The 22,578-nt window shown below is 41.2% G+C and overlaps 1 protein-coding gene across 1 annotated transcript in view; it reads right to left on the bottom strand.

Moving 5' to 3' along the window:
• Nucleotides 1–22,578, bottom strand: part of slc1a6 (solute carrier family 1 member 6) — a 132,017-nt gene that overhangs the window by 18,602 nt on the left and 90,837 nt on the right. Inside the window, exons 7-9 of the mRNA XM_063032558.1 lie at nucleotides 11,694–12,004; nucleotides 5,016–5,249; nucleotides 4,633–4,827 (exon numbers count right to left, since the gene is read on the bottom strand). Of these exons, the coding sequence (XP_062888628.1) occupies nucleotides 4,633–4,827; nucleotides 5,016–5,249; nucleotides 11,694–12,004 (740 nt within the window). The remainder of the gene's footprint in view (nucleotides 1–4,632; nucleotides 4,828–5,015; nucleotides 5,250–11,693; nucleotides 12,005–22,578) is intronic.

The raw sequence follows: 22,578 nt of genomic DNA, 5'->3' as shown, positions 1-22,578 counted from the left end.
AATATAAAGAATGTAAAAGGAATCTTAAGAAAGGAATTAGAAAAGCTAAAAGAAGATACAAGGCTGCTTTGGCAAGTAAGGTGAAAACAAATCCAAAGGGTTTCTACAGTTATGTTGGTGGCAAAAGGATACTGAAGGATAAAATTGGTCCCCTGGAGAATCAGAGTGGATGGCTATGTGCGGAGCCAAAAGAGATGGGGGAGATTTTAAATTATATTATAATATTATATTATATCCACATCCACCACCGCTGCCAGCAGTGCATACCATGCACACACCATTCTGTGTGAAAAACTTACCCCTGACATCCCCTTAGTATCTATTTCCAAGCACCTTAAAACTATGCACCCTCGTGTTAGTCATTTCAGCCCTGGGAAAAAGCCTCTGGCTATCCACACGATCAATGCCCCTCATCATCTTATGCACCTCTATCAGGTCACCTCTCATCCTCCTTTGTTTCAAGGAGAAAAGGCCAAGTTCACTCAACCTATTCTCATAAGGTACGCCCTCCAATCCAGGCAATATCCTTGTAAATATCCTCAGCACTCTTTCTATAGTATCCACATCCTTCCTATAGCGAGGTGACCAGAACTGAACACAGTACTCCAAGTGGGGTCTGACCAAGGTCTTATATAGCTGTAACATTACCTCACGGCTCTTGAACTCAATCCCACGGTTGATGAATGTCAACACACCATATGCCTTCTTACCAACACTGTCAACCTGTGTAGCAGCTTTGAGTGTCCTATGGACTTGCATCCCAAGATCGCTCAGATCCTCCACACTGCCAAGAGTCTTACCATTAATATTATGTTCCGTCTTCAAATTTGACTTGTCTAAATGAACCACTTCATACTTATCTGGGTTGAAGTCCATCTGCCACTTCTCAGCCCAGTTCTGCATCCTATCGATGTCCCGCTGTAACCTCTGATAACCCTCCAAACTATCCACAACACCCCAACCTTTGTGTCATCAGCAAACTTATTAACCCACCCTCCTGGTGGCGTGATGCAGCTCGCAGTGGCCACTCCAATGGTGATATCTGTTATTTGTCAAGTAGGGTGCTGTGCACAATCCTGATTTGATGGAGACGGAAGTGAGAGCACGGAAGAACGTCTGGTGAAACTTTTGAAATGCTGCTTCACTGCTGCTGCTACTGTGTGGTCCAGAATCTCCGGAGGAGGCCCCGAGTCCTCGGCTTTGCTTGTTGCTCGGCGGCCAGGGTAGGGTCGAAGCGCTCGGCAGAGGATGATGCTCGGAGAGGCTGTGTCAGAGGGGCTGGTCGATGGCTCGAAGTTTTCGGATGGACTCAGAATATGCTGCGGTCGGGTGCTTCCAATGGTGCTGTATCAGCGAGTTGGTGGCGCTTGGAGGTTCATGGCGGGGAGAGTCCCTCCCTTCTGCCGCCTGTGTGTGGGATGATGAGTCTATAGTCATAGTCATTCTTTATTGATCCCAGGGGAAATTGGTTTTCATTACAGTTGCACCATAAATAATAAACAGTAATAAAACCATAAATAGTTAAATAGTAATATGTAAATTATGCCAGGAAATAAGTCCAGGACCAGCCTATTGCCTCAGGGTGTCTGACCCTCCAAGGGAGGAGTTGTAAAGTTTGATGGCCACAGGCAGGAATGACTTCCTATGATGCTCTGTGTTGCATCTCAGTGGAATGAGTCTCTGGCTGAACGTACTCCCGTGCCCACCCAGTACATTATGTAGTGGATGGGAGACATTGTCCCAGATGACATGCAACTTGGACAGCATCCCCTTTTCAGACACCACCGTCAGAGAGTCCAGTTCCATCCCCACAACATCACTGGCCTTACGAATGAGTTTGTTGATTCTGTTGGTGTCTGCTGCCTTCAGCCTGCTGCCCCAGCACACAACAGCAAACATGATAGCACTGGCCACAACAGACTCGTAGAACATCCTCAGCATCGTCCGGCAGATGTTAAAGGACCTCAGTCTCCTCAGGAAATAGAGACGGCTTTGACCCTTCTTGTAGACAGCCTCAGTGTTCTTTGACCAGTCCAGTTTATTGTCAATTCGTATCCCCAGGTATTTGTAATCCTCCACCATGTCCACACTGACCCCCTGGATGGAAACAGGGGTCACCGGTACCTTAGGTCTCCTCAGGTCGACCACCAGCTCCTTAGTCTTTTTCACATTAAGCTGTAGATAATTCTGCTCACACCATGTGACAAAGTTTTCTACTGTAGCCCTGTACTCAGCTTCATTTCCCTTGCTGATGCATCCAACTATGGCAGAGTCATCAGAAAACTTCTGAAGATGACAAGACTCTGTGCAGTAATTGAAGTCCGAGGTGTAAATGGTGAAGAGAAAGGGAGACAAGACAGTCCCCTGTGGAGCCCCAGTGCTGCTGATCACTCTGTCGGACACACAGTGTTGCAAGCACACGTACTGTGGTCTGCCAGTCAGATAATCAAGAATCCATGATACCAGGGAAGCATCCACCTGCACCGCTGTCAGCTTCTCCCCCAGCAGAGCAGGGCGGATGGTGTTGAACACACTGGAGAAGTCAAAAAACATGACCCTCACAGTGCTCGCTGGCTTGTTCAGGTGGGCGTAGACACGGTTCAGCAGGCACACGATGGCATCCTCAACTCCTAGCCGGGGCTGGTAGGCGAACTGGAGGGGATCTAAGTGTGGCCTGACCATAGGCCAGAGCAGTTCCAGAACAAGTCTCTCCAGCGTCTTCATTCAATGCCACCAGTCTGTAGTCATTGAGGCCACTGGGGCGCGGCGTCTTCGGCACAGGGACGAGGCAGGACGTCTTCCACAGCACAGGAACTCTCCGGAGCCTCAGGCTCAGGTTGAATACATGGCGAAGTACTCCACATAGCTGAGGGGCACAGGCTCTGAGCACCATGGTACTGACACCATCCGGTCCTGACTTTGAGACTTTTTTTTACCGTGCCCATAGTCTGCTCTTTATCAAATTATGGTATTGCTTTGCACTGTTGTAACTATATGTTATAATTATGTGGTTTTGTCAGTTTTAGTCTTGGTTTGTCCTGTGTTTTTCTTGTGATATCATTCTGGAGGAACATTGTATCATTTTTTTAATGCATGCATTTCTAAATGACAATAAACGGAAACTGAACTGAACTGAACTAATTCTTCATCCAGGTCATTTATAAAAATCACAAAGAGGAGGGGTCCCAGAAGAAGATCCCTGTGGAACACCACTGGTCACCAACCTCCATGCAGAATACAAACCATATTGAATTGAACTCCCAAAATGCATCATGTCACACTTGTCCAGATTAAACTCCATCTGCCAATTCCCTGCCCAACTGACTATATCCTGCTGTATCCTTTGACAACATTCTTCCCAATCCACAATTTCCATGTGGTCTGTTACCAATCTGACCACTCAATTTTCATCCAAGTTATTTACAAATAACATGGGTCTCAGCATTGATCCTTGCTGAACACCACTGATCACAAACCTCTAGTCAGAAAAAGCACCCCTCTGCCACTACTACCTAGTTCCATGACCAAGACAATTTTATATCCAATTTACCAACTCACTAAGGATCCAGTGTGACTGAATCCACTGGACCAGCCTAACAGGGGTTGTTTACAGGTTCCCCTGAGATCACACGCTATCCTGATTTAGAAGTAAATATTGGTGTACTTTCATTGTTGCTTTGTCTAAGTCCTCAAATTCCCTACCAAACAGCATTCTGAGAATATTTTCAACAGAAGGATTATAGTGGGGTTTAATAGACTTTGCAACAGTATTTAGAAATGGGCAATAAATGCCAGCCTTGCCCGTGACACCCACATTCCTAAAAATGAATAAGATGTTGGCATAACTGTGAACTTCTAATAAACAGCAGTGAAAACCTGATCGTCAGGGTAAGGGTCACTGAAAGTGACACAGAAAGTCAACATTGGATAATACAAAAATGAATAATATATAGAAATAAAAACAATACTGAGTAAATCCTCCAGACTGGAGCAAGAACAGTTATCAATACAACAGTGGAGGTAGTAGGGGAGTGGGCCTGAGTCAGTCTGGAGCAGACAGCCCACAAGCTGCCAACATAGCTGAGTCCATGCAATTTTCCATGGCAAAGTACTTTATGCAGACAGAGTAAAGTTGAGGAATGTTGCCTCAGATAAGAAAGGTCATCCAAGAAAGACCCAATGGCAGATAAGAACTGGTTCACTGGTCAAGGAAAGAGCTAAGAGGTGGAGAAGGTACAACAGAACTGGTGAAGATAAAGCAGAATAACCCGGAGACCTAAGATATATGCAGCACTCTCAGTAATCTACACTATTTAGAATGATTTGGTTTCTACACAAAGCCTAGAATCTCTTGAGATGTGCTTGATAAAACATGTCCACGTATGTTAACTTCACACAAACATCCTTATTTCATCTATGTGGTTCAAACATCACTGAATTTCCTTGTCAGTTCTTTTCCACTTGTCTTCATTCTTCATCAAATGATACATTAGATAAGAAGAAATTTCCTCTCTGTTGGTGCTGAACAATGTGGCAAGTTTAATTTTTCTTAATTACAAGGAGTATTATAGAAGAATGAATGAAACGTTCAATGTAAAGATTAGCAAATCAAATTCTTTTCTCATACTCTACCTGATGGTGATGATTTGTCCAAAGTTTAGATCATAGTTGTTGACCTGTGCAATGAAGATTGCGGCCAAGGCCTCATAGAGTGCTGTGCCATCCATGTTAATAGTGGCTCCAACAGGTAGGACGAAGCGAGTGACACGTTTGTCCACACCATTATTTTCTTCTAGACATTTGAAGGTGATTGGGAGAGTTGCTGAGCTGCAACAATAAATAGACTAAAGTTATTTCATGCACTAGCAAGAGATATGGAGGAAAAGAGAAATTATGGTAAGAGGATAGAGAGATGGAATAGAGAAAATGAGTAGGAAGCAATGGTTGTCCTGCTGATACAATATCAACTGGCAAAGATAATAGTGACATCATGGCAACAGGATAGCCTGCCTTACCTGGATGAAGTACCAAGGGCAGTTATCAATGCCTGCAATATTCCACCAATAAAAATCCAGGGGTTCTTGCGTGTGATTATAAAATAAAGAAGTGGCAGGACAACAAGTGCATGGATTAGCAGTCCGATTATCACCGTCACAGTGTACATTCCCAGTTGTCCGCCCATCACACTTAGATCTTTCATCTCAATGATTTTGCCTGCTATCAAGAAGAGGATGCCTATAGGTGCATACCTGAAATAGAAAACACACTTGCTTCAGTTTTCTAATACAAATTTTTAATAGTTTATCATGTAAAATAGACATAATTTTCATGTGTATTTCCCAAATAATAAGAGGATGTTTTCAACCCCATTACTGTTCCTGCTTTGGCAAACAGAACATTAGGAAGGGACCCCAACTGAATCACATGAAAATCCATTTGAGTTAAACAATATTATGCAAATCAGGATATAATGGAGACTGGGCACAGCATGCTCTACGTATGCCTCATTGTGTAAAAGATGCCAATGCAAAGCAAAAAGCAGCACAAAGGAAATTCTATTTGCAATATTCCTATATATATGATTAGTCTTTCAATAACTTCAGCATTCTACAGTTTTCTTCTCTGTTGTCAACCTTATGATCAATTATTGTGTTATTAGTAGACTTCATACTGCTCACTTTTGAACTTGGTTCACTAATACATGATACAAAAATCACTTTGAGCCCTGTACAGAGATGAGGAGGAATTTCTTTAGCCAGTGGGTGGTTAATTGCTACAGATAGCTGTGGAGGCCAAATTATTGGGTATATTTATAGCAGAGGTTTGTAAGTTTTTCATTAGTAAGGGCATCAAAGGTTATGGGGTTAAGGTAGGAGAAAGGGGTTGAGAGGGATAATAAATCAGCCATGATGGAATGGTGGAGAAGACTTGATTAGCTGAATGGCCTAATTCTGCTCCTATGCCTTATGGTCTTAAGAAACTCCATGTCAATCACCATGTGGTCAGCAAAATATCTAGTAACTATTTACTAAACAGAAAAGTGATTTTGAAAAGCTGTAAACGTGAAGATAAATCAGTGTCAGAATTGTCAGAAAGGCATTCAAGGGATAAGAACAAGCAGGTTCTCATTAAGAAAAAGAGTATAAGCCACAAATCTAAATCCCTGTGTTTTACAGGGTTATTTTGTCTGTCACCAAGCCAATTTCTGAACTAATTTGGCACTTTCCCTTAGATTAATTCTCTCCCTCAGAAAATTACCCAATTATCTACCCACTGCTGAGGTTAGACTGAATATGTTTTAGTTACTGGTTAATCCCATTTTCTCTTATAAAATAGTGATTCTGTGTTAGTAATAGACCACGCCTGTAGCAAGAGAGGATTGGGAATGATCAGATTCAGAATCGAATTTAATATCACCGGCATATGTTGTGAAATTTGTTAACTTAGCAGCAGCAGCACAATACAATACATGATAATATAGAAAAAAACATAAATAAGTAAATCAATTACAGTATTACATTACTGTAATTAAATCAATTACATGTATATTAAGTAGTTAAATTAAAAATAGTGCAAAAATAATATTTTAAAAAGTGAGGTGGTGTTCATGGGTTCACTGTCCATTTAGGAATTGGATAGCAGAGGGGAAGAATCTGTTCCTGGATTGCTGAGTGTGTGCCTTCAGGCTTCTGTACCTCCTTCCTGACAGCAACAATGGGAAAAGGGCATGCCCTGGGTGATGGGGATCCTGAAGAATGGACACTACCTTCTGAGGCACCACTCCACAAGGATGTCTTGGGTACTATGGAGGCTAGTACCGAAGATGGAGCTGACTAATTTCACAACTTTCTGTAGCTTCTTTCAATCCTATGCAGTAGCTCCCCCCACCCCAATACCAGATAGTGATACAGCCTGTCAGAATGCTCTCTACTGTACATTTGTAGAAGTTTTCAAGTGTTTTAGATGACAAACAAAATCTCTTCAAACTTCTAATGAAATATAGCCACTCCCTTGCCTTCATTATAGCTGCATTTATACGTTGGGACCAGGTTAGATCCTTTGAGATCTTGACACCCAGAAACTTGAATTTGCTCACACTCTCCACTTCTGATCCCTCTGTGAGGATTGGTTCGTGTTCTCTTGTCTTACCCTTCCTGAAGTTCACAATCAGCTCTTTGGTTTTACTGATGTTGAGTGCAAGTTTGTTGCTGCGACACCACTCAACTAGCTGGTATATCTTGCTCCTGTACACCCTCTCGTCCCCATTTGAGATTCTGCCAACAATGGTTGTATCATTAGCAAATTTATAGATGGCATTTGAGCTATGTCTAGCCACAGATTCATGGGTACTGAGAGAGTAGAGCAAAGGGCTAAGCACACGTCCCTGAGGTGCGCCAGTGTTGATTGTCATCGGGGAGGAGATATTATGACCAATCTGCACAGATTGTAGTTTTCCAGTGAGGGAGTCAAGGATCCAATTGTGGAGGGAGGTACAGAGGCCCAGGTTCTTAAGCTTATCGATCAGGACTGTGGGAATGATGGTGCTAAATGCTGAGCTATAGTCAACAAATATTATACTGACATAGGCGTTTATAGTCCAGGTGGTCTAAGGCCATGTGAAAGAGCCATTGAGATTGCATCTGCCATAGATTTATTGGAGCCATAGGCAAATTGCAGTGGGTCCAGGACCTTGCTGAGGCAGGAGTTGATTCTGGCCATAACCAAACTCTTAAAGCATTTCATCACCGTAGATGTAAGAATGATGGCTTAAACCTCAACTACTGTATTTCTTTATGTTTTATCTTTACTTGATGGAGATCTATATGAAACCATCAACTTTTATATTATTTCTCTCCTGTTCTGTTATTCTTATCCAATATTTCTTCTTCCTTCTAACTACAATGCCTGCATTGTGCCTATCTTTTATAAAGATGCACTGTTTGTCTTCTGCTTTTATGTACAGTTGCCTTTTTTTGGGTCCTTTTTTGAGTCCTAATTTTGCATTGGTTATCCCCATGCTTGTAATGTAGTTATAAAACTTCTTCAGTTTTCCTTGATTTTACTTGCCTTTATTTTTGTTTTCATTTCCTTTCTCGACCATCCTATTTTTTTTTGCTACACTCTTGTACTTTCTATGTTTTTTGGGGCTTTCTGCAGTGTTTTCAGATTGGCATGAGCCTTTAAAAAGTAAGAAATAGGACCAAGACTGGGCTATATTTTTCCTCCAGGCTGGTTCCTCATTCTGTACAGCTGAACGAACCTGGCATCAATTCTAGTGGACTTGCCACTCCCTAAAATTCCTGTTTCCTCACGGCCAGAAAGCTGTCTTTTTGTTCCTAGAATACTGACACTTCGAGGTTTGGTAGTTGTATCCTTCATCCTTTTTCTTTGGAACCTATTCATTCTGACCTCTTGAATTCCCATAACAGTTCTGACACTGTCTTAACTTCTCACTGTTTCTAGTCATTCTAAATTATCTCTCTGTTTAGTAAAATTGGCCTTTCCCAATTGAACTTGAGGGACACAGGGTGCTCCAACTACAGAAATGATCTCAAGTAAACAGAGTAACTAATGTACGAGTTCCAAAGCTCTCTGGAATTTTTATATGTACAAAATATTTTAAAGGTTTATCCTGCTATTTCCACTCTGCTTTGTTTGATCAAATTCAGCCTGAAGACCCACTTTTAACAATTCAGAAACAGCTTCTTCCCCTCTGCCATCAGATTTCTTAACAGTCCATGAACACTACCTCATTATTCCTCCTTTTGCCCTATCAGTTAAGTTGTAATTTATAGTAATTTTATGTCTTTGGACGGTACTGCTGCTGCAAAGCAACACATTTCAATTCATGTAATTCAGTGACAATAAACCTGATTGCAGTTCTGAGCGGGAATGTTTCTCATATCTTCAAAATTGAAAGAATGTTCTTCAGACTAAATTCCAAGAGGACTTGGCAAACAGAAACAGGATATGCTTGCTGGATCTTTGCAACTGCTATTGAACATACAGAAGTACATAAATATTTGGGTGGTGTCATTACATCATTCTTCTCTTGATCCTTTTCTTCATACTTAGATGTTTTCAAAATAAATACTTTTTTCCAAATTTATTTTTGTTTTTAGAAGCCTTATTTTCTCATCTGAAATATTCCGTTTTATTTTTGCTCAATAAACAGTAACTAGCTCACCCAATTCCACAAAATGTAACCATGGAAAGGACTTTCAGAGTCCTTAAGGAATGGTTCTAATGACGGCATTGTAATTCTTGGTGAATCATAGATTGAAGGAATATACAATGTAGCTATTTAGTAACAACAAAAGGGGGATAGAAAAGCCTTAAGTAAACCTAGTCAATTTGGACAGCAAGAACAAAACTTGGAATCACTGAATAAAGCTGGGAGCTTAACTTTGGTTTCTGGCGTGTTTTCACCATGTGGAGATATTTAGTAATGATTGTGAATGATGTAAATGATTCATGAGTTTAAACAAGTCATTCAAACACATAGAATTAATTAAAAACATTAAAGTAAAATAAATCTGAAAAAACCTTAACTTCTCCATTCCAAACGACGAGATCCCCTCCCCATTGAGAGGGAGAAGCTAAAGTCAGATGCATCAGAATTACAGCGGAGTAGAGGGAATTACAGAGGCAAAAGAGAGGAGCTGGCAAAAGTTGATTGGAAGGAGACACGAGCAGGAATGACAGCAGAGCACCAGTGACTGGAGTTTCTGGCAGCAATTTGGAAGGCACAGGATAGATATATCACAAAGAAGAAGGCAGGATGATGCAACTGTGGCTAACAAAGCCAACATGAAAGCAAAAGAGAGGGCAGATAACAGAGCAAAAATTAGTTGGAAGTCAGAGGAAACTTTTAAAAAACACCAGAAGGCAACTAAAAATCCATAAGGGGGGAGGGGGAGTTGAAATATGACAGTAAGCTAGCCAGCAATATGTAAGAGGATAGTAAAAGTATTTTTCAGATATATAAAGAGTGAAAGAGAGGCAAGAGTAGATATTAGATTGCTGGAAAATGATGCTGGAGAGGTAGTAATGGGGAATGAACTGAATAAGTACCTTGCATCAATCTTCACTGTGGAAGACACTAGCAGTATGCTGGAAGAAGTTCCAGGAGTGTCAGGGAAGAAAGTGAATACAGTTGCTACTACTAAGGAGGTGGTGTTTGGGAAACCGAAAGGTCTGAAGGTACGTAAATTAGCTGGACCAGAAGGACTACACCTCATGACTCTGAAAGAGGTAGCTGAAAGATTGTGGAGGCATTAGTAATGATCTTTCAAGAATCACTAGATTCTGGAATGGTTAGAGGACTGAAGAATTACAAATGTCACTCCACTCTTCAAGAAGGGAGGAAGACAGAAGGAAGGAAATTATAGGCCAGTTATCCTCACCTCAATGGTTGGGAAGATGTTGGAGTCGATTGTTAAGATGAGGTTTCAGGGTACTTGGAGCCACATGATAAAATGGGCAAAAGTCAGCACGATGTCCTTAAGGGAAAATCTTGCCTGGTAAATCTTCTGGAGTTCATTGAGGAAATAACAAGCACGATAAAGAAGGGAGAATCAGTGGATGTTGTGTATTTGGATTTTCAGAGAGCCTTTGACATAGGTGCCATATGGTATCACAGGAAAGATACTAGCATGGATAGAGCATTGACTGATTGGCTGCTGGATACTTGTGGTGGTCAGCAGGGTCGATTTTAGGACCGCTTCTTTTTATGTTGTACGTCAATGATTTGGATGATAAGATTGATGGCTTTGAGGGGCAGATAGTGTTGAGGAAGCAGGGAGGTTACAGAAGGACATAGACAGATTAGGAGAATGGGCAAAGAAGGAGCAGGATGGAATACAGTGTCAGGAAGTGTATGGTCTTGCACTTTGGTAGAAGGAATAAAAGCACAGACCATTTTCTAAACTGCAAGTTGCGTCGGTAGTGCGGAAGGCAACTGCAATGTTAGCATTCATTTCGGGCAGACTAGAATATGACAGCAAGGATGTAATGCTGAGGCTTTATAAGGCACTGGTGAAATCTCACTTGGAGAATTGTGAGCAGTTTTGAGCCCCCTATTTAAGAAAAGATATGCTCACATTGCAGAGGGTTCAGAAGAAGTTCATGAGAATGATTCTGGGAATAAGAGGCTCATTGTATATGAAGCAATTAACGGCCCTAGGCCTTAACTCACTGGAATTTAGAAGGATGTCGGGGGGGGGGTATTGAAACCTATCGGATATTGAAAGGCCTCAAAAGAACAGATTTGGAGAGGATACTTCCTATGGTAGGAGAGTCAGACTCAGAGTAGTGGAATGTCCATTTAGAATGGAGATGAGGAGGAAGACAGAGGGTGGTGAATCTGTGGCTGTGGAGGTTGGGTCATTAGGTGCATTTAAGGTGGAGGTTCTCGATTAGTAGGGCATGAAAGGTTACAGGAAAAAAGCAGGAGAATGCAGTGAAACGGAAATTGATCAACCATGATGAAATGGTATTTCATCCTGATGTTCTTACTTGTGGGAGCTTCTTGTGTGTAAATTGGTCACTGTGTTTTCTAATATTACAACAGTGATTAACTGGTAAAAACTATTATAACCAATATAAACTGGTTCTTTGGCTGTTAACTGGTTTGAGATGTCCTGAGGTTTGAAAGGCAGTACGATACATAAAGACGACTTCCTTAAACATACCAGATTATAATTGCGACCAGTCTCATGATGGCTTCATTAAGGCTGTCAAAAAATTCCTTCAGTGCCCGGCCTTGTTGTTTCATGTTGCCGATGACAAGACCAAAACCAATAGCAAAGACAACAAGTCCCAGTGCGTTCACTGCATTGGACGAACCAGCAACAGGAATAACCTCTTCAGAAACCATCATTTCTTGCAGCTTTTTGACAGCATCAGTTACATTGTCAATAATGGATGGTTCAGTGATGGTTGAAAGGTTGATGGATGGTGATGTTGATTTCAGGATTTGTCGTGTGTTATAATTTGTTTTGTACTGCAAAATGAAAACAAAGATTTGATTGTTATCATTCTCAGAGTTATATTCACCAACTTTTTCCACGTATACCTTATTTTTATGCTGGAACACAGAAAGAGTGGTTTATCATGAAACTCCTGGCAGCTGTTCATCAATCATTCAAAATAAGATCCATCCATATTTTGGTTGTTGCCTAGTTACTTAACGTTTAATATTCCTACCTAATCTATTTTTTATAGTATTAGACCAGACTTGATATTAGTTCTTCCAGGACTTGTTTCCAATATGGCTGGAGTATGAATCAATAAACAAAGCAGCTGCATCATCAAAAATTGTTGATTAAGTTGACTAGAACACAACTTTAGTTCATATTTCACTGTCTTGTTTGGCTGGGTACATGAAAGACCCTTAATTTTTTAAGGATGTTTCCAAAGTTGAATGCTAGACCTTCTATTACATAAAAATCTTGTTGTCATTCCTGTTTAGTCCTCTGAACGAAGCCACACCATGAATTTTTATGTTTGAAAAGGTTTGTTTGTCACACGTACATCAAAACATTGAAACATACAGTGAAGTGCATCATTTGCATCAATGACCAACACAGTCCTAATATGTGCTGGGTGCAGCCCGAAGTGTCACCATTCTTCAGTCACCAACATACTCTAACTGCAACCTGCAGATCTTTGGAACGTGGCATGAAGCCAGAGCACCTGGTAGAAACCCATTAGGTCAAGGGGAGAATATACAAACTCCTTACAGACAGCAGTGGGAATTGAGCTCTGATTGCTGGCACTGTAATAGTATAATACCAATTGCTACGCTATTGTACTGCCCACATTATTTCCAGCTTTCACACTATTCCTGATTCCTTGTTAACAATTTGTCCGGTGTTATAGTTTGTTTCTTCTGTGCAAATATTGAGGCCTTTGACTTGTTGAAGAGAATGATCCATAGTAGCGTTCACTTTCCATCAGGTCTGCCCCACTATTTGATCATGGCTGATTTATTTTCCCTGCCAACTCCATTCTCTGCCTTCTCCCCATAACATTTGACGTACTTAGTAATCAAGAACCTACAAACCTTTGCTTTACGTATACCCAATATCTTGGCCTCCACAGTCATCTGTGGCAATGAATTCTACAGGCTCACCACCCTCTAGCTAAAGAAATTCATCCTCAACTCTGTTCTAAAGGGACTTTCTTCGATTCTGACTCTGTTGTCTGGTCCTAGACTCTCCCACTATTGGAAACTTCTTATTCACCTCCACTCTTTCTAGGCCTTTCAATATTTAGGAGGTTTCAATGAGATCCCTCCTTCATCTTTTGAAACTCTGACAAATACAGGCCCAGAGGCATTATACAGTAATTCCTGGGATCATTCTCATAAACCTCTGTTGGACCCTCTACAATGCCAGCACATCCTTTCTTAAATATGGGCCCAAAACTGCTCACAATACTCCAAATATGATCTGACCAATGCCTTTTAAAGCCTCAGCATTACATCCTTGCTTTTATATCCTAGTCTTCTGGAAATTAATGCTAATGTTACATTTGCTAAGCATATTGTCAAGCATTGTTCTGGATTGCTTATGTCCTCCAAAACCATTCACCATATCCCCACCATGGTGGAAGATGGCACCAGCGAACAACATGAACAAAGATGACACCCTTTTCTTCTTCTACACCACCTTTCAAATATGATTCTGCTACTTTTGGAACCTGTAATTTACATTTTGATGGTGTGTTGAATGCAAGCGTTTTTTACTTGGTTTTTGCTGTTTCCATGATTTGTTCTTTTTTTTGCACATTAGGTATTTGACATTTTCTTTGAATGGGCTCCATTGTGTTTCTTTGTTTTGTGTCTGTCTGCAGGAAAATGGATTTTAGGATTGTATACTGCATGCATATTGGATAGTAAATAAATCTTGAACTTTGACACTATACAATATCTTCCCACTCACTGCAGGTAATACAGAAGACAAGATGTTAACGGTTTAAAGGTAATAACTCCAAGGTATGCTGAGCTTAAATTGGATTATTCATTGACATAGTTACCAGTTGCCTATTCACCATCTGCTGTGAGCTCTTGTCAAAACCCAAAAGACGTAGCATGGTGTACTCCTGAAAAACTAGAATCAAGAGAGGAGTTGATGGGGATGTTTGGGAGAATATGTTTCAGCGCCACAGGTAAATGAGGGGGGAATGGAACTGACAGAACTGCTCAGTTGGGAGATCTGATGCAGCGCAAAAAAAGCACAATAAGCACATACGCACAATAAGAACACATTCTGTAGAGTGATGTGAGTATAGATGTGCAAAGTCCTGCTCTCTTCAGCTCTCCTCCTCTGGAAGTAGAGGTGTTGGTGAGCTTCCCTGATTGTGTATAATGTGTCCTGGGATCAAGAGAAGTTGCTTGAGATGTGCACTCCCAGGAGTTTCAAACTGTTCATAGTTCCCACTGCTGTACTGCCGATGTAAAGAGGGGTGTGAGTGATGCAGGTTCTCCTGAAGTTAGTAACCATTTAATTTGTCTTGACGACATTGAGAAAGATGCTATTTGCCTGGTACTAGGCCTCAAGCTCTTCCATCTCCTCTCTGTAGGCTGGCTCATCGTTGTTGGTGATGAGCCCCACTACTGTTGTATCACCAGTGAACTTGACAAGGTGATTACTTGCGTGTTTGGTCATGCAGTCATGTATGAACAGAGTGTACAGCAGTGGGCTCAGTGCACAGACCTGGGGGGCACCCACGCTGAGGATGATGGGGAGGGAGGAGCAGTTTTGCATCCTAACTATCTGAGGTCTGATGATTAGGAAGTCCATCACTCAGTTGCATAGTGGCGCATTTAGACCAAAAAGTTTGTTCAGCAAAGTCTGTGAGACAATAGTATTGAATACCGAACTGAAATCCATAAACAGCCTGCTCCATATCTTGAGGGGAACTCGTACCATTAGCCCACGCCTCTGGTTCTCCTTTACCTACTGATAGGCAGCACCAAGGCCCAGATGATTGCTATGGAGCAGCATGATAGGCCCTGGTACACAACTGAGCTACTTCAAAGCATGAAGAACCTTGCTATTGGACTCCTAAACTCCTCTACTGGCACATCTTTCTTCTTCCCGCTCCAATTTCGGCCCTCCCCTCCACCCTATCTTTTGGTCTTCTCACAGCGGCCGTGTGAGTCAGGTTTAATGTCTTCTAAAGAGAATATATCAAGTCAGGTCCTAATTCTGCTTTTTTTTCTTTGGTTAATCTTAATTTGATACAACTGTGAATCACTGCACCAAAATCTGGTGCAAACCCCTTCCTATGGACACATATTTTTCTATATTTTCAACTGGTGAAAATTCAAAACTGCATGTAAACAAGCTGTGGATTCTATTGCATCATTCTACTTAGTTATCATTGATTATGATGCATTAAAACATGACCACCAGCTGATGTGCAATGGCCATCCAACCTTAGAACAAGTCATTCACAAGAAACCTCCATGCCTCAATGTGAAATCTGAGACCTGAAAGATTTAATCATGGCCATCATGGCCAGACTCAACAACAGAGGTGAACATCACTTACTATCAAATAATGGGAACTCCGATGTTTTGGTATTATGCCCCCGGGCTGAATGAGGCATGATGGGCAGGAGGTGACTGCAGTGGTAGTTAATCACATGCCACTGAGTTAGCCACTTCAACATGGGAGGAGTTCACATACTGTACAAGCAGGGTTATCAATAAAGTTCAGTTGAGTATCCTGTATGCTGGTGTCCTGCTGTGCTCTGCATTATTCCTCAATAACCATCACAACATGGTGTCAGAAGCAGTTGATCGTTCATGACTTGGTGCTACAGACCAAGTGAGATCCCCAACAAGAAAGAATTTACAGTAAGACTGTTCTTGTTCGCATATATCTATGAAAAATATCCAGTGACCTATCAACCTAAACTGCCCGTGCTAGTTGCTAATTGTATGCACCATGAGGCAGAAGCTGAGTAAGGGCCAGGGTTGCTAGGCAGCGCCTTTGAGCTGCAGCCAAAAGTGAATACATTGTAGTAATCCCTAGCCTGGAGAAGTGCACAGAGGCACAGGCACAGAAGGGAAGTCAGTTAAAATCTCAGCCAGAGAAAAGAAGACTTTTATAGTCCAAATAAATAAAACATTAAATAAACAAACAGGAAAATAGAGCAAATACCTGCAAGTACCTACAAGTATTTACCTAATAAAGCGCCCCCCCCCACCCCGAGTCATTTGATTTCTCTAAACCAGTGGACTTCAAGAGATGGCTCATAAACTTTGAGAGATTTAGGGTTGCAAACAATCTCAATCAAGCTTTAGAAGAGCACCAAGTAAGCAGACTGATATATTGCATGGGTGACAAAGCAGATGACATCATGGGTGGATTAGGACTGACGGAAGCTCAGAAAAAGGAGTACAAAAACAGTGCAGGACAAATTCAAAGAATATTTCATAGGAAAGTGAAATGTGATTGATATATGAGAGGGCAAAGTTCAACTCCAGAAAACGAGCCGGATGAAAGTGTAAATGACTTCATCACTGTCAGACAACTGTGCATATGGAAATCTGAGAGATGAGCTCATTAGGGGTAAGATTGTTGTCGGGCTACTAGACACCAAGTTTTCACTGAGACGTTTAGTTGCAGGCAAATCTCACACTGGAGAAAGCTATTACTCTGGTCAGGCAGGGTGAGAATGTTCATCAGTTTACCTTACCTACCTTGGTATTAAAATTACTAAAAATTTTAAGGATCTATATACATATAATTTTTTTCCATTAATTGACTACACCAAACAAATGACTTCTAAATGGTCTCCTATGACATTATCATTAATAGGTCGAATTAATGCTATTAAAATGATAGTTTTAGCAAAATTTTTAAATATATTTCAGGCAGTTCCCTCTTTTGTTCCTAAAAAGTTCTTTGATAGAATAGATTCTATAATTTCATTTTACATCTGGAACAATAACATTCCTAGATTGAGTAAACTCTTATTGCAGAAATTAAAAAAGGATGGTGGTATGGCTTTGCCTAATTTTAGAATGTACTATTGGGCAATCAATAGTCGATGTTACTTTTTGGTTTCACTGTTTAGATATACATGTATGTCCTTCATGGTTGGGTCTAGAGGCAAACTCGGTGAAAGGTTTCTCTTTGGCCTCTTTACTGGGAGTTCCTCTTCCTCTCTTGCTTTCTAAGATTAGCAGACAAGAACTTAATCCTGTTATTAAACATACATTAAGGATTTGGTTCCAGTTTCATAGATGTTTTGAGGTTAATAATTTTATTCTTTCTAATAATATTTATCTCAATTTTTTTTAAACCGTCAACTTTGGATAAGGCCTTTTTAATTTGGAAAACCAAGGGAATAATAACTTTTTCAGATTTATTTTTAGGGGACTGTTTAATGTCTTTTTCTCAGTTAGCGGACAAATATGATTCATCTAATGTACACTTTCTTAGGTATTTACAAATTAGGATTTCTTTTACGTGGTTTGTTACCAAATTACCCTTCTGTTTATCCACCTAATATGATAGATGTTCTCTTTCAGTTTAAACCATTTCAAAAAGGGTTGATAGCTATAATCTATAAGCGGTTACTGAGTTTACGAATGATATCCAATGATAAAATTACACGCGCTTGGGAATTGGAACTTCAAGAGTCATTTACAGATAATCAATGGAGTAGAATGTTTCATTTGGTTAACAACTCATCTATCTGTGCCCATCATTCCTTGATACAGTTCAAGGTAGTACACCGGGCCCATATGTCAAAGGATAAATTAGCGCATATCTTCCCTAATATTAATCCGATTTGTGACAGATGTAATACTGAGTTGGCCAATTTAACTCGTCTTTTAATTGGTCTTTTATAAAGCTAAATAACTTTTGGAGAGACGTTTTTAAAGCACTATCAAGGGTTTTGGATCTGGATATACAACCTTACGTGCTTATGGCAATTTCTAGGATTATCCCATCGGAAGCAGGAAATATTCCTGTTTCCGCTCAACGTATGATAGCCTTTTCGACACTACTGGCTAGGAAAGCTATTTTATTGAAGTGGAAGGATTCTAATCCGCCTACGGTCTTTTACTGGTTCTCCTCCATTATGTCCAGTTTAAGTTTAGAGAAAATAAGAAGTCAGACATTTAATACATCCTTTAAATCTGAGCAAATATGGCGACCTTTTATCCAATATTTTCATTTATTACGCTTTCGATCTCTTTTTTTGAAGTCTTAGATTTGATCAGAAAGTATTTCTTTCTTTGTTTTTTTTTGTCATATCCTCAAAATGGGCTGCCCAGTCCCCCTTTTTTTTTGTTTTATTATAGTGTAGTGGGTTTGTTTTTCTTTTCATTTAAAATCCAATGTTTTTGCCTTTCTTTTCATAAACTGGTAAGAGAAGAATTTTTTAATTATTATATATTTTACACTAGTTTAACATTATCTATGATTTTGATATTTATCTTAATCTTGGTTTATAATGTAACTGATATATGTATTTGAACTAATTCACCTCTTGACTGTATCTTTGCCTTTTTAAAAAATCAATAAAATGATTAATAAAGAAAGAGAATGTTTATCAGCAACAGGCAGAACTCAGGCGCGAAAATGATGCTGAGGTCAAGCTAAAAGCTGTAGAAAAGGAAGGGTACAAACAAGGTGGTCAGAAACCCTACAGAAAGAAGTGACAGGAGAGCTCAGCTCAAACAAAACAGACAAGTGAAACCAAGACCAGGTAAGATGTCCAACTGCAGGAGATGCAGCAAGTCTCCATTCCGCGTCAAAGAGCCTGGCCAGCAAAAGGAGTGAAATACCACCAATGCAATAGAGTTGGCCATTTTAAAAGCCAGTGTCACTCAAAAGCAGTTCTTCAGGAGGTCAAAGGAGACCATGATTCAGTTGACGAGAGAGCTTTCCTTGGGGCTCTAGATTCAGATAGACAAGGTTGGTGTACTGCAGTTTAATTGCAAAATGAGGCAGTAACGTTCAAAATGGACACTGCAGCAGATGTCACAGCCATCCCAAATATCTGTTCACAAAACCGGTGAAGAAAACAGGCATTATGCTAAACACAATAAAGAAAGTACTCAAAAGGACCTAGGAAACATGAGCTCAGTGTGAAAGGAATGTTGACTACTTCCCTTCTTAAAAATGAGAAACAGTTAAAAGAAGATGCCCATGTTGTTCAGAATCTTTCTCACCGCTATTGGGATGACATGTCATTGAGAAGCTGAATCTCATTGCAAGGCTGGATTCACTAAACAGTGTTCAGTGGTAGGAAAAGTACCCAGAATTGTTCACAGGCCTGGGGGTACTGAAAGAAGAGTATCTTATCCAACTGAGGTCAGGAGTGATACTCTACTCTCTGACCACAGCGAGGCATAACCAGTCACATTGATGAACAAAGTCAAAGCTGAACTTGAGAGAATGGAGACACTTGACATCACAACAAAAGTGAATGGACTTACAGACTGGTGTGTGAGCATTGTCCCTGTTCCCAAACTACTAAGGATCTGTGTTGATCTAACAAAATTAAATAATGCAGTGACGTGGGAGAAGTTTATTCTGCCCTCTGTTGAGTACACATTGGGTATGCTGGGTGGAGCAAAGTTCTGGCAGATACATTTAGCTCCTGAGTTACAGAAGCTCAGAACCTTTATCACACCAAATGGATGTTATGACTTCAAGCAGCCCCTGAACTCTTTCAGATGAGGATGAACCAAATTTTGGAGGAGCTGGAAGGAGTAGCCTGCCACATGGACAATATACTCATCTTTGGAGGCTCAAGTGAGGAACATGACATAAGAGTAGAAGTTGCCTTGGAGAAACTGAAACAGGCTAGAATCACCCTGAACAAAAAGAAACATACATTTGCAAAGTTAGAGGTGAAGTTCTGAGGCCATCGACTGTTCTCAGAGGGAATGAAACCAGATTCAGATAAACTGGCAGGAATTCAGAACGTGGAACAACTTACGAATGTATCAGAGATCAGCAGTTTCTTTGGCATGGTAAACCAGCCGCAAAAGTTCATTCCAGATTTGGCAGAGAAAACACTGCCACTATGTGACCTCCTCTCTTAGAGAAATGTTTGGATCTGGGACGTACTACAGGAGAAGTCATTCTCATCACTTAAAGCAGAGCTTATCTCTCTGCCAACACTGGCATTCTTTGATTCAACAAAGCAACCATGGTCTCAGCAGATGCTTCTCCTTTGGCCTAGGGAGAGTGCTCATGCAATACTGCCGTGGTGTGTGGAAACCAGTGCGTATGCATCAAGAGCACTGACTCCTACTGAACAACATTACGCCCAAATTGAAATGGAGACAGTAGCTCTCATGTGGGCTTGTAAAGGCTTCAGCTGCTACTTGTTAGGCACTACATTCTACTTGAAAGGGACCACAAGACTCTTGTCAGCCTCCTCAGCTTGAAACACTTAGATGTCCACATCTGCAAAGATTCAGAATGAGGCTCATGTGATACTGTTATGACTTTGAACATGCCCCAGCAAATCTTTCGTAACACCAGATATTCTGTCGAGGATGCCATGCAAAAGCGAGTGGACGGAAGCTGACTCCATCCTCATGGAAGATACCAACATCTGCTAAGCTCAGATGTGTGAAAGCTTTCCTGCATCACAGAGTAACATAGAAACATAGAAAACCCACAACACAATACAGGCCCTACGGCCCACAAAGCTGTGCTGAACATATCCCTACCTTAGAACTACCTAGGCTAACCCATAGCCCTCTATTTTTCTAAGCTCCATGTAGCCATCCAGGAGTCTCTTAAAAGACCCTAGTGTTTCCGCCTCCACCGCTGCTGCCAGCAGCCCATTCCACGCACTCACCACTCTCTGTGTAAAAAACTTACTCCTGATGTCTCCTCTGTACCTGCTTCCAAGCACCTTAAAACTACGTCCTCTTCTGCTAGCCATTTCAGCCCTGGGGAAAAGCCTCTGACTATCCACACGATCAATGCCTCTCATTATCTTGTACACCTCCATCAGGTCACCTCTCATCCTCCGTCGCTTCAAGGAGAAAAGTCCGAGTTCACTCAAACTATTCTCATGAGGCATACTCCCCAATCCAGGCAACATCCTTGTAAATCTCCTCTGCACAAACTAGACAAAATTTGCACCGAGTTGTAAAAGGACCAAATTTGCAGCAAGGTCATACAATACTGTGAGCATGGGTGGCAGCTGTTCCAAAAGGAGCTTACAAACTCAGACCTTACTGGCTTGAGAGAGACATGCTCACCATTCTTGATGGCTTGCTGCTAAAGTTCTCCAGACTTGTCATTCCTGCTTCTATGCATGCCAAAATCATCAGTCAAATGCACCAAGGACATCAAGGCATCAAAAGATGTTGCCTAAAAGTAAGGCAATCTGTGTGGTGGCCTGGTCTGAGCACACAGCTGGGAGATTATGTAAAGCAACATGAAGCATGCAGAAAACTGCACAAAAATCATGTTGAAGCTCCCTGTCCCACAGAATTCCCAGACGTTCCATGGCAAATTGCAGGCACAGCCATTTTCAAGCTGAAAAGAGACAACTATCTTTTCATTGTGGATTACTATCATGGAATGTTGAGGTGTCCAAGCAGTCCTCCACATCCTCAGCAGCAGTCATACAACACCTGAAAGCTGTATTTGCTCATCCTGGAATACCAAAGACACGTGTCAGACAATGGTCCACAATTCAGCTGCTCAGAATTCAAAGCCTTTGCTAGGGCCCATGAGTTCAAACACCAGGCAAGCAGTCCACAGTAACCACAAGCAAATGGAGAAATGGAAAGGGCATTGCAGCCTGTTAAGAGTCTCCTACTGAAGGCAAAAGACCCTACAGAACCCTGTTAGCTTGTTACTCTACACCTCTCGCGAATGGCTACAGTCCATCTGAGCTGTCAATGGGCCGGAGACTGGAACAAGCCTGCCCGTTCTTCCTTCCCTTCTCCAATCTCACTTCCTGGACTTAGTGAGAAATTTTCAGACAACACAGCATGAGAAAATGAAGAGCATGCATGATCTCAGACACAGTAAACTTGTCACCACTCAGAAGCAGTGAAGCGGTTGGGTTTTAGACCAGTTCACCAAAGGAACAGTAGTCCGGCAGTGTGCACCACGAGTCATTAAGGGAAGGACCTGATCAGAAGGTAGATGTCAGGGGAAGTACTGAAAGTCAAAATTGAAATAACAGGTATGATGGGTTGCGTAGTTTGAAGTGTGTATATTTTAATGCTAGGAGTATTATGGGTAAGGGTGATGAACTTAGAGCATGGAAGCATGGTTCAGTACATGGAACTACGATGTTGTAGCCATTACTGAAACGTGGTTGCGAGATGGAAAGGAATGGGTGATTAATGTACCAGGTTGTCGAAGTTTTAGAAAAAATAGACAAGGAGTTAAGGGGGGTTGGGGGAGTTACACTGCTAATCAGGGACAGTATCACAGCTGCATTCATTGGAGACAAAATTGAGAGGTCAATCACTGAGTCCATTTGGGTAGAACTCAGGAATAGGAAGGATGCAATCACACTGACAGGACTGTACTACAGACTCCTCCCCCCCCCCCTGCAATT

Source organism: Mobula hypostoma, chromosome 24 (assembly GCF_963921235.1).
Source record: "Mobula hypostoma chromosome 24, sMobHyp1.1, whole genome shotgun sequence".
Taxonomy (NCBI): domain Eukaryota; kingdom Metazoa; phylum Chordata; class Chondrichthyes; order Myliobatiformes; family Myliobatidae; genus Mobula; species Mobula hypostoma.
The sequence above is the reverse complement of the archived record's forward strand: the minus strand, read 5'-3'. Positions and strand labels throughout refer to the sequence as shown.